At 41.4% G+C, this 13,197-nt stretch overlaps 1 protein-coding gene across 3 annotated transcripts in view; it reads right to left on the bottom strand.

The window, feature by feature from the left end:
- kst (spectrin beta chain, non-erythrocytic 5 kst) overlaps positions 1-13,197 on the bottom strand; it is a 209,241-nt gene that overhangs the window by 84,980 nt on the left and 111,064 nt on the right. For all 3 annotated transcript variants that reach the window (XM_050180730.3, XM_055072201.1, XM_055072203.2), the window contains exons 3-12: positions 12,235-12,402; positions 9,174-9,290; positions 9,000-9,076; positions 8,087-8,283; positions 7,335-7,447; positions 6,592-6,779; positions 4,957-5,314; positions 3,747-3,829; positions 1,535-1,673; positions 600-808 (exon numbers count right to left, since the gene is read on the bottom strand). In XM_050180730.3, coding sequence (XP_050036687.1) covers positions 600-808; positions 1,535-1,673; positions 3,747-3,829; positions 4,957-5,314; positions 6,592-6,779; positions 7,335-7,447; positions 8,087-8,283; positions 9,000-9,076; positions 9,174-9,290; positions 12,235-12,402 — 1,649 coding nt within the window. The remainder of the gene's footprint in view (positions 1-599; positions 809-1,534; positions 1,674-3,746; positions 3,830-4,956; positions 5,315-6,591; positions 6,780-7,334; positions 7,448-8,086; positions 8,284-8,999; positions 9,077-9,173; positions 9,291-12,234; positions 12,403-13,197) is intronic.

The following is a 13,197-nucleotide window of genomic DNA, read 5'->3' as shown; positions in this document are numbered from 1 at the left end:
CTAAAGCCAGTCAGAGAATCCCAAGTATTCCTTAGGGCTAACTTCACCTTGGGCATACCACAAACACGGCCACTGATTAACTGCAGAATCCTGGGCATAAGAAAGGCTAGGAGGCTATGCCATCAATGAGACCTGCATTCAAATGACCACAGAAGCTTCAATCCAAATGACGATAACAAATGGATAAGAAGGGCCTCCTTGGTTGTTTCGTACAGTAAACTGTCTACATATGCCGACCAACAATTTGAACACACTCACTTATTCAAACAACCTCACGAAACTGTCAGTCACCCCATCGACATAATGTATAAGGATGACCAATATTTCAGACTCCTTACAGTTCACCGTTCAACATTTCAGACTCTGCCTGCATGACCGTATACTAATTATCCACTCAGATCAGCAGGAAATCACATGTCTTTGTTTTGATACATTGCCAGCACCTCCTCAAAACCTAAAGTTACGAACGACACTACTGACTGCACTCGAGCCACAAGACAAACCAAGCCGCTATGTTGTCAAGGCTGCATTTGTGTGCTTGTCGTGCATGTCCCGAGCATCCCGCAATTTTACGGAGTCCCGGCCTTACGGACACTTACGTGGCATAGTCGGCGTTGAGGTCATCCAGCTTTCGCTGCAGCACGGGCCCTTCCTTGTGTCCCTGCTTTAGCAGAGGTGTGGACTGCTGGGTGAGTCTGCGGATGGCCTCCCCTTGGGACGCCAGGTTCAGCTCGTCCAGGGCATGCTTCTGGAGCAGGTCCTCCACCGCCAGCAGGTGGCAGCCGTACTCGTCCGACAGGAAGCTCCCCTGTTCCACAAGATTGGTCGATTCGCGAGGTTTAATTTTGAAACGAGACAACAAGCACGCAGCTATGAAAGGTGCTGTTAGTGTGAGGGCTCTGGATTAACTCTGCGCAAAGTCTTGTGGGCAGGTCGTGCACCCATTTCCCTTGGCGCTTTGCACCGTTCTCCATGTTTCCCCTTCATCTATGCAACATTTTAATGCATTATTCCGCGAGCCTCGCGAGAAAGAAAAAAAAGATATCTGTCCCTCTATAAATAGGATGGCTCTCTCATGGAAGGAAAGGAATAAAGTTACAGAAAGATACATTCTCCCCGGCCACAACCAACGTATGACCTGGATTACCTAACCCTTCTGCAAACACCGTGTGACAAGAGGCGAGACCTTTAACTACAACTCTTTATTATGTGGATGCCCCTTCTTCAAGTGCTTAGTGCTTACTTTATCACTTTTAACATATAAACTTTGAGCGTAAGCCGTCATTTTGCCTTACTCGCCTAAGCCCACTGTAAATGCGCATCCCCGACCCTGTGCTACGGGTTGGGGATGCGTTATGGAGAGATTGAGTGTGGCTAGAAGCCAAACTTGTCTTTCACTCTAGCCGTACACAGAGCACACCCGATACTGTGGGACTAACTCTAGATCGAGTTTCAGGTAGAACGAGGGCAACATGAAACGCAAAAGGACTCACTCCAACGATGCACCACCACCTAGTGGAAGGGTCATGCCTACCTCAACCTCCTTTATTTCACTGTGAAGAGTGTCCGCCTCTCGAAGCATGCTCATGAGCATGCTGACATTGTTCAGCGTCACACGGTGCTTGTTGAGAAGGTCCAACAGCAACTGCCACCGTCCCATGATTTCTTTCTCCCTGAAGAAAAAGAATATAAAAGCATGCATCACTTGCATTTGCACAGCGACTGTAAAAGCAATGATTGAGCTCTTGCATTGTAACGCAATATTTTGTAACGCATTTAAATGATTTGTAACGCATTGTAATGCAATTTTTTCAATATCTGCAACCACAGATATTGCAAAAATTCTTTTTAGCAATATCAGAAAATGCAACACAGAACTCGCTCCAAATAAACTTTGGCTTGAAAAAACATTAAGACGGTTCAAGTCCTCCAGCTCTACATTTATACACTTGTTTGTCGGGTTTCACTAGTATCTCCAAGACTTGCATCAAAGGCAGCCTCATTCAATCATGTTGGTAGCAAAGTAACCTCACCTCTTTGCACAGTTATTACGTCACAATTCTAGAAGGCTTCAGGTCAATGTACAATATTCTACTCTGATCCACAGAACTTGCATAACAGAGTTCATCGCAGAAAGAGTGATTCATTTTATTGTTCGAGGGCCACACCCAAGCTGTGAGGGAAACCGTACTGAAAAGCTCTGAAAGAATTGCAACCACACAGGGCTCTTAGCAGTTCTTATAAACGAAATTATGAATGACAGGTTTTGAAGAACTTTTGAGGCTCCTACAAAGTATATTCAAAAAACAACAGCAGCACTACATTCGACAACTTGAAAACAAAATCCTGTCTTCAATGACAAGCAAGCTCTTTTCAACCCTTTTCCTCCAGAGATAATACTAAAACAAATGTCCCAAAACACAAATATTCTTTAAGATGCTTGATAGAATTGGCACATTAAACAAATGGCAGAAATACATTTATAACAATGTAATTTAATGAAGACGATACATAAAAAGTTTAATGCTAAAGAAATTTGCCTTTAATGCACTGCTGAAGTTTTTTTCTTTCCAGCAGCACCAATAAGATAATAAATGTGAATTTCCCGAACACAACTTGCATATTCTTTGAGAATGAGTAAAGCCACATTCAGGCTGGGCACAGCAATAAATCGAAAACATGGAGGCAAAGGTGGGGGATTGTTTACATAAACTTGCATCCTATGTCTGCCTAGTGAGATGTCACTGTTCTTTTATTTTAGATTCAATATCACTGTCCTTTTAATTCAGGTTCAATATCACTGGCCTTTTATTTCAGTTTCTGAAGAATTCTCACAGCTGATTTTCTGCAGTTTCTTTGCGGGATGCTCCAACCACTACGTGTGCCGCCCGATGACAACGACATTTTTCTTGTTGTCAACTTTAAACAAGTTTGCGGTGAAATTTCTAACTTTTTTTTAAGTTTCATTTGTGACCGAGAAACAGAACTAGATGTGTGGACACCCTCAGATTGTCTTTGGTAAGACAAATTGGTATTTTTTCAGAGTGGATTAGCCTGGCTTGGCCATGTTGGCGGCCGGTGTGCAAAACGTGTGGACGTGTTTAGCTCCCCTGTGTAAGGTAAAGGGTTAACTCCATGTAAATGAAAGAAAAAGGTACATGCGAAAGATTACATGAGCAAGGGAGCTAGTCTAGACATTGTCCAATTCCACCGTGTTGTCGAATTCCACAGTGCCGGTATTTTGAGCCAATGAGAGAAGCCGTAGCAGCCAACAGGGCCAATTGGAGCAGACAAGATGGCAAATTTCACAATATTGCAAAATTCCACAATTTAACACCATACCGCCATTCATAACTGCAAAGCTGATAGCCAGGATGTATTGGCTTGACCTTTGGATAGCACTAATCTTGCAAACTGCTATGTTCCAACTAAACTTGCTAAGCTTAGCCACAAAGAAAAGTCAAATATCTTTTAAGCACTTCCTGAAATTTAAAGCTTGTAGAGGCCTCGAAAATAGCATTTAGTATTTAAGCATTAAATTTTCAAAGCTTTCCAAACTTTTAAAACGAAAAAAAAAAAAAAAACCTCCAACATACAATGAGACCTGGCAATACAGGCACCCCTGCAATGTACCTCCACCTGGAGGCTATCGCTGCGGCATGAAACTGAAAACAACTCAGCAGCGAAATAAGACTCCCACCAAAGTGCTGAAACAGACTGATCCATATACGAGAGTTCTGACTTACTTGACTCGAATCCTTGCTTTCGCGTGGTAATTCTCTGCTTCCAGCTGGTCAGCCATTTTCGTCAGGTTCTGAAACCTTTCCTCCTGTAAAACGAAACAGCAAGGAAGAGCATTTATATATATTTGATCAATTCTAAAATAAAAATCAAGGGGCATTCCCAGCTGGTCCGTACTCATTAAAGGCGTGCCGAAAACTTCTATACCCATATAAGTATGTGTGCCCCGATTTCCTTCAATAGAAACGACTGTGCACCAAAAAGCTTCACTGTCGTTAATGGGTCATCACATGGGCGCACGAAAAAGATAAAGTAAAACATGTGCGCTGTGTTTTCCTGACAAGGGAATGTGACGTACACGATGCTCAGGCATGCAGGCGAGCTCCGAAATGTAACAAAACATGCCGCTCACTGTGACAGTAACGAAACAAGAAGTGAAAGCACAGAAGATTAAAATTCTGGCTCAACCTGCTTCCTTTAATAGCCTTTTACTATGTTGTAGTGTCTACATAGTAGCTTACGTACAAGCTTAAAAAGTATTAGCCTTTGAGTTTAAAGTTCGAAATCTGGTCAATACCTAACAAGGTCGACCTCACTGATATGACACGGCATCAATCTGCTTCAATTACTCCTGATTGCTCCCCCACAGCAGTTAAATCACTAGACTCCCCAAAGCTTCTCACGCCTCAAAAGGTTATAACAGTTTGCGTTCGGCAATGCATACACCCTTGCAATTCAGTTGCACAAAAGCATGTGTCCTCTGCACTGGCAGCGTCTTTATATCAATGGCGAAAGTCCTAACACCGACCACCCCGAAAACAAGCAAGCAAGCCAAAGAAAGCCATTGGCTCAAAGACATTTTACCCAAGTTACCTGCCACTATGCATTCATCTGCACAATGACCATCCTTTGATGTGCGATTATGAGGTAGTAGGCTACAGTGTCGACAGGAGCAGCATCACAAGCATCGAGGAATGAAGCGAAACTTGATCAATGATGCTGAATCTTGAATGAATGTGTGCATAGCATGTAGCCAATGTTTGCATTATTTATTACACCATTCGTGACGTGGGCAGTTTTAACGGGTAGTCGTATGCCAGACTCATGCAACAGCTGCACCGTGCCAAGATTTCGAGAAGGAAGAAAAAGAAAAAGAAACTGTGATTCTTACACGAGTAAACTCGGCAATCCTGACACCCAAGATGTCGCACTCACCCTAGCCAGGATGTCAGCGCTGATGGCTTCGTGCTTCTTGACGGTCGCCTCAACTTGAGAGAGGTTGCTTCCGTAGCGCGGATCGGAGAGCACCTGCACCATTTCGCGGAGGTACCCCTCGCGCACGGCGCTCTTGCGGTCGAAGCGGCAAGCCAGATTCTCAAGCTTCTTCTGCCTCAGCAGCTCCTCGCGCAGCGCCACCTCCCGCGCATGCTCGGCCTCCTCGAGCTGCTCCCACGCGCGCTGGATGTCGTGGGCCATCTTGCCCTCGGGCGGCACGTACAGGGGACGGCCCAGGGCCTTCTGCTTCGTCTGGATGTCGAACAGCAGGGCCTCAATGTCGCTTCGCTCTTTGTACCTGGAAGACCGAGCAAGTCACGCGTCGTCACCCTTGGTAATGAACCTCCGATCCGAATTAGATGGAGTGTGTGTGTCAAAAACTGAATTACTTTCACATTGTTTGCAGGGACGCTAGATGTAAAACAAAATTTGGGTCAAGACAATATGATAGATTTGTGACCTAAGAAAACAAATGTGTCCCATTTGTTATTAGATCACCAATAAGTGGTGAGCCAAAATCTTTGATCACTGGAAGCTTAAGATAACAAATGTTCGTCACCTGTTATTAGATCACTAATAAGTGGTGATCCAAGTGCTTGGATTACTGGTAGGATAAGATAACAAATGTGCCAAATGTGTTATTTATAAATTTGGATCTTGGATCATAATTACTCCTGTACTATCAGTGTGACTCCTAAAATAATATGTAGGACTCCTCTCTGCAATGCACCATGTGGCATTGAGTGTAGAAATAAATTAAATAAACGGACGAGTTGCATTGCAATTTCGTGGCCACATGTCTTAACATGTGACAGCTTCAGAGTACAACTATCCGCTTTCCTGCAGAGCCTTTCCCAACAAGCTTTTTTATTTTTCCCCCACAGCATGGACGTACCCTTAAACTTTATGGCATGACATGTTGTGTCAGTTCCAACTTTTAAAGCTGCTGCTTTATTTTGCAAATGTAAATGCTTCGCTTCCATGCATACCTTTAATTCCCTTATTCTTTAGCACACTCTGAATGCTTCAAAAGTACTTTTCTTGCTGGACCCGCAATTAACCTCCATCTATAGTGCTCTGAAGTTCCTGCAATGACCTGTCTCATATCATTAAAAAATAGGTGATTTCATACAAAATTAAAATGTTTGCTGTTCTGGCTTTAGAGCCATGGTAAACAGCAGGATTTGAGCGATTACAGCCAATATGATTATTATTTATAGAAAATTTTATTGTCTTTTCAGTAATTGACTTTATGGCAGCATGTGGCAGTTGCAGAATTGATGCCAGTCAGTACTCAAAGCATAACACTTTGCAATTTCAGTATACCCCTTAAAGTCATTAATTAAAAAGGTTAATTTGTGAAATTTGCTCAATCCTTAACTATACTGACAATTATCACGTGAATATTCATGTCTGCCAGTGCTGCTACAGAGTTTGGTCAGCAAAAATTTAAGATTTTGTCTCGAATGCTCTATCTTTAACAATTTGAGACTGCTGTCATAAAATATCAAAGTATGTTGCGAAAGTTTAATAGTATCCAGTGAAATGTGTTACGCGCACACAACATGCACTCACTTGGGGGGCTTCTCAACAGTGCGATACTCCTTGAACTTCAGCAGCTCCCCCTGGATTCCCTCCAGGGAGTTTGGGAAGCAATGGTCCTGCAGCTCGGCCGTCTTGGCTTGGATCCACTCCAGGAGCTTGGACGTTAGCCGCTCGTACATGTACTTCTGCCGGTCGGCGTCCATCATTTGGGCCACAATCTGCACGAGTGAGAAAAAAAAAATGCAGCCCATTGAGCCCATACAGTTTTCACCAAAAGTTTTAACTGTTCAATCCCATTCATATACGAGTGGCTTGCAGTGGGATAAAATATTTATGCGCTTCACACTGGCAAAATAGTCACAGGGTGGGACACCATTATTAAACAGGCTAAAGTTCTCTTTTCTTCTATGCGACAATTATTATGACCTGAAGCACAGTTTCATGACGATCTGTGTTGCCGTCATCATTATCAAAGAAACCTACAACGCTGACAGAACAAAACGCAACAGGTAGGACTATCAACCTTATATGCTGCTTTGCATTCATTCGGCAATGCGACAGGTAATGAAAAACTACAGACATCCCTACACTTACTGAAAGGAGCAAGTATCTTTAGCCATGTCTCATATTAGTTAAAGCATTTTATGACAGGGAGGGATGGCTAGAAAGAACGTTACAACTCTTGAGATATCAAGCATTGAATTTGCTAGGTTTTTATTAATAAATATAATTTAAAACTAAAAGAAATTTGTGTAAAAACGAATGTCACTTACGTTGGCGATACGTCTGCCCTGTTTCATCTCATTTTTCATGCGGGCGAACGTGTGGTAGTAGGATGCAACATAAGTCATGACTGATTTCTCGTCAGGCTTGTTTGTGTCAATATCTGGAGGCAGACAAACAAACAGGCAAGTTAACAGCAACAAAGAAATGTGGTTCTCATGGTCAAATTTTCAGAGACAAATTTTTATTTTTAAACAATGTTGCCGAATTCATTTCTGATGACTACCTGTGAGAATGCAATAGCATTTAAGAATTATATGATGCATCATGACAGGATGTTTATTGTGTTTATTGTGTTGACAGTGTTTATTGTGACTGTAGTACACCTGCGACGGTGAAATTCTGGCATTCTGCAGATGACTCGCTGCCCACGACAGCAAGTGGGAGAAGGTGTATGTTAAATTATGATACATCACTTCCCAATTTTCAAATTTTGTACGCCTCTTGTGAATAGCACATCATCAATTACACGTCCGGTCCTTGCGGCCCTCGAACCCTTTAAAAATTAGATTTTATTATCTTTCCTATTTTACATTGCTACATCTTTAAAACCAGACAGCTGGCAGATTCAGGAAAGTTGCAGGGGGTATACAAAAAAGTAAAAAAAAAGCTATTGCATTTAAAGATAGTAGTGTCTGTTGATGGCCTGTGCCGAAAACAAAAGTCTCAAGAACAAAGAAAAATATCCACCCTTACAAGAACAACATTTAAGTTAAAGACGTCAAATTGTGTAGATCATTACCTTCTGCATCAAGAAGCCTAGGAATTCCCAGCTCCCTCTGAGCCACGTTGAAGGCATTGTTGAGGTTGTCGATGTGGTTAACTGGCTCCAGGGCACCGTAGTCGATTAGATCGGGTCGGTGCGAATGAATCAACGCGTTGAAACCCATACCACTCCGCCAGCTGGAGCTGAAGTCTTGTATGTTGACAGCAGGATATCTAAACATGGGCAAAAATGCTTTTAAGTGTCAGCAAAAGCTGTCCGGCAGATTAACTATAACAAAATTAGTGCATCGAGATGCCTAATATATTTTTTTCATAATTTAAAAAAAAAGTGTGCGTGATAAGCAGACACAAGAACAGAGCAACAGAAATGACTTTCTGTCAGCTGAGATGACATAATACAGCGCAAAAAGAATACAGACAATTATATCTGCACACACTCTAGTGAAAGCAATGTCGATTTGCCACGATTCATGGACATATCGTTCCTGTCTCACAGGAAGGTTGGAAATCATGTGTAACAACTCATCCTCACGGAAGTTAAATGAAGTTTCACCTATATACATGCCACCAAAATTATTTATTACTACTACTACTAGTACTTATTATTATTATTATTATTATTATTATTATTATTATTATCATTATTATTATTATTATTATTATTCATGGTACCAAGATTTGGCAACTTGGAGTACGAAAATTTATGGATATTCGAGGAAAACTGCTTTTTTACAGTATAATCCCGATTAGAGTACCTCAAGTTTCCCTTTTTGCAGGGTGCAAATAAATGGCAATGACACTCAAAACATTTGCAAGCACTGTCAATACAACCATCAAGATTGCCAGGTCAGTGTGGATGTTCTTCTAAACAAGCACTTCTTTTTTTCTTTCTTTTTTTTTTTCAGTGGGGAGAAGACTCGGAAACATACCCTGATGTCTTTCTTTGGCACCACAGCAGCAAGGCATCCTTGGCTGATTTCTTTTCACTACTTTCGTTGTCTTCGTCCTGAGCGCAAGCATGCACAAAAATACTGCTTAGCCAAACTTGGCTTAAATACAAAACAAAACACATTCCCAGACTCTGAAAAGGCAGTGAAACTCACCACGTCGATTTCGATGTCTTGGATTTGGAACCGCAAAATGATTGTCCATATAAGGCCAAGAATGAGTCGCGGGTTCCCGTCCACAATGTCTTCGGCTCCTATACTTTCCAAACGAACCTGAGCAACAGTGACAACAGTGAGGAATCTCAATCTACAGGTAGCCAATTAAAAAGATTCATTAATCAACATTATTTAATCATTGAATTTATGGGCACATGCTGAAATTTCAAAGTTGAAGCTAATAATTATGGGGTTTTACGTGCCAAAACCACTTTCTGATTATGAGGCACGCCGTAGTGGGGGACTCCGGAAATTTGGACCACCTGGGGTTCTTTAACGTGCACCTAAATCTAAGTACACGGGTGTTTTCGCATTTCGCCCCCATCGAAATGCGGCCGCCGTGGCCGGGATTCGATCCCGCGACCTCGTGCTCAGCAGTTGAAGCTAGCCAACAGATAAGTCATGTCTGCCCTGCAGAAATTATAGGACTCGCACTCCACTTTAGAATGTAACCATCCTTTAAGATGTGCTACAAAGTTTGCTAGCAATTCGGTTGACAGCTTCCCAAAAGTCTCCCCATGGAAGTTTGGGACAATTTGAACTGGAATGCCCGCGCCTTCTTTCTTAAATTGAATTTTGAGGACAACCAAAATTCTAGAGACGAAACAGTTCACTCTGAGCCCAATTCACATGGCATGGCATAAAACATGGCATGTCATACGACAACTGTTGAGTGGTTAATAAAAGGGGCAACCTTACAGCCTTGTTGAGTATAATTCAATGTTTACCTTTTCTGTTCCTGCTTCAATGGCCTTAGACAAGGTCAGTCCATTTCTGGTCAAAACTGCTTTTTTAGCTTTTGATAAAACTGCCTTAACAAGTACACTTTCTAGCTATTAGTAGAGAGTTTTGAAGAACTGAATGCGTATAACACTTTTGTAGTTACCACAGTATACAACAAATGGCAGGGTACAGAGCTATGCCTGTGAAACTTGGGACTGCCTTCAGAGGAAGCTCCTTTACGAGGCATGGTTTATAAGTAAAGAAAAGAGTTTGGCTAGTTCATGCTGCTGCTTTTGCTGCGAAATAGTTTCTAATGCAAAAAAAAAAAAAAATAGCAATCTGTCCTCTCCCTTTTCTTTTTCCATTAAAATTATTTTCATGCTAGAAACTATGCCGTAGCAGAAGAACTGTTCGTAGTTTGGGTTAGAGACCGAGAATTGAAGAACCATTTTAGAAATTTTTTGTCACAAGCGTTGGCTACCAAGAGGAAGCTTTAGCTCGAGGTCTCCCATCCAATTATGTGAGGAAAGAGAAATCGTTTTTGTTGGCAACCATAGCACCAAATGTGATGAAGTTTGTTGCATTAAAAAAAAAATTAAAATCCAGGAATTGTTGAAAGCAAACTTTTTTATTTAGGTCGTCAATTTTTTAAAAATAAGGAGTGTTGAAAATCACAAAATTCCAGAAAGTGAAACTATCAAGTTTGCAACTCTGAGCAATGGAACTGAGCAACTGAGCAATGAAAAGCGATATCACAACTCCGTCAATTGCATCTAATAGTACACCTAAAGCAGACACAGTTGATGTATTACAGATGGCTCTTAAAGGGGCCCTGAACCAGCCCTCCGGCTTGGTGAAATAACATAGACCACGGGTAGCATACACTGCTGTGAATATCTCAGCCAAATTTTGCTGTCATACGCAGTGTGTGGAGCTTGCAAATGGATCGCAAAGTCACCTTTCTCTCAAACGCTCTCTTTTCAACAGAAGGCCCTGTTCTCACTCTCTTCTGGACACTTTATTTCGTCATGACACTTCATTTTGTCATTCCGTTAGAGGGCTGCTATTGGCCGATAGCCGACTTCAAGCTGCGGTCGGCTAGATGGCTTAGATACCGCGGCCGCCGCAGGGTGCCGCCGCAAGTCCACTGGCTAAGCGCACTCCGGCTCGCTGATGGCAACCATGTTTGGCTTATGTTTAGCATGTCATATGCATCAAATGCGGAAGTCATGGTGTCTACGTTAACATCCAAAATTAAATTTGAACTAAGCGCCACGGTGACATTTAGAAGGTGAAGTGTTGTGGGCATGCCCCACTCCACCGTAGCCTGGGAGAGCCTTCACAGTGCAAGGCATTGAAGAAGGAACGGGAGCACAACACAGGCCATGTTTGATTGTCAATAACTCCGCTTCTTCTGAACGCATTGAAGTACTTTTTACTGCAAAGTATTTCTGAAATAGCCTATCTTCACTTCAAATGTCTTTCTCCACTTCAATAAAAAGTGGTTCAGGGCCCCTTTAACTACACCCACTAATATGTGAGTAGGACGTTCGCAAAGCCATTGTAAACATTTCAACAAATTCCCTCAGGATATAAATTATTACATCTTACTTGTCCACTTTAGGTGCTCTAATGAATGCAGTTTACAGAACTGTGATATCTGTTCGTTTTGCAGAGTTATGGATTAGTAAACTTTGTGCTTCTATTTTTCTTTTTTCTAACTTGCCAATTTTGACAACTTTTGTAAAAAACTTCAGGTCTTAAATCAAAATTTTGCTTATAAAAGCCACTAGAATTTACCTTTCTCAAATGCAACAAATTTTATTGAAATCAGCCGAGGGTAATCTCGGGAAAAGCATTTCCGCACTTCACCTGTAAATGGCATCAAAGTTGGGCCCAAGCTAAAGCTTCCTCAGATTCAGAATTTATTATTAAATGTTCAGTCATGTCACAGGCATTTAGTGTACAGAAGGAGGTCCCATAGTTGAAGAATGTATCAGGACCTCCTATACAAGAACAATTACAATAGTTAACTACTCAAAGCAACGGCAGCACCCTATAAGGTAAGTACACAAGCAAGAAGAAAGACTGTTAGCAGAACAAAATACAAAGTTGATTACAAAGAATAACAAGGTTTAGCATATCTCATGGTAGCAATAATAAGTGCATGGGAACAAAAAGAAAAGAAAGAAAACACAAGGCGTTAAGAGGTTAAGCTACGTGCAAGCTAATCGGTATTAGATTGAGCATATTGAATGGGCGGCGACATGCTTCGTACCTTGGTGTGCAAGAAGGCCAGGCTCTTGTTGACATTCTCAATCTTGTGGACACGCATTTTGCCATTGTTCGGCTTGCCCAGCTTTTCCCCTGAGATGATCTCGAGCAATTTGAGCAGCTTTTTGCCGTCTGCCAGGTCGACAAACAGGTCGTCCACCTCCATCCGGGCCTGAGAGAAGTCAAACAGAAAAAAGAAGCACTCTTAGACAGGACAACAGTGAAATGTGAATAATTGTGGAATCGCCTCCCATCACATGTTTAGTATTCTTCCCCGTTAGTAATATTCCAAAAAAGGAGTTGCTATCCTTTCTTATCAATACCTAACACTTTCAATTCTTATCATGTATTGTTGTTTTGTATTGCAAGGATTGACTTTCTTTAACTGTGTTAATTTTTCTATATTTTTACTATCTGCATTTTTTTAAACATGGTGTTGTTGTACCCCACATTTACTGTTTGTATAACTTCCTGACAGGAGGTGCCCATACAGCCTTGTGCTCTGCAACCACCTTCTTTTCAATCAATCAATCAATCAATCAATCAATCAATCAATCAATCAATCAATCAAAAGAATGTTTATTATTTACAAAGGTGGTACATATTTGGCTGAATGTTAATTGGAATTGGGCTGTAAATTTATCTATGTATTTTTTCCACTCATGAAATAAGAACGCTGACAAATTGATTGATTGATTGATTGATTGATCGGTCGATCGATCGTTCATTCATTCATTCATTCGTTCGATTGAATGGTACCATACCAAACTATTTTCAATATGTACAGAGCACTCTAACTGATGCTGAATGACAACTCAGAGCCATAGGTGATTGCACGAATATGGAAGTTTCAGATAGCACTGTGTTCTGCTTATGTTTAAGGTATTGTAGAGTGCATCGTTTGCACCAGTATGAGCACACACACAAAAAAAAAAAATTTTTTTTTTTCAGTTAAGACCATAGATGA

The sequence above is a fragment of the Dermacentor andersoni genome, chromosome 7 (genome assembly GCF_023375885.2).
Source record: "Dermacentor andersoni chromosome 7, qqDerAnde1_hic_scaffold, whole genome shotgun sequence".
Lineage (NCBI taxonomy): Eukaryota > Metazoa > Arthropoda > Arachnida > Ixodida > Ixodidae > Dermacentor > Dermacentor andersoni.
This window is presented reverse-complemented; position numbering and strand designations above follow the sequence as displayed.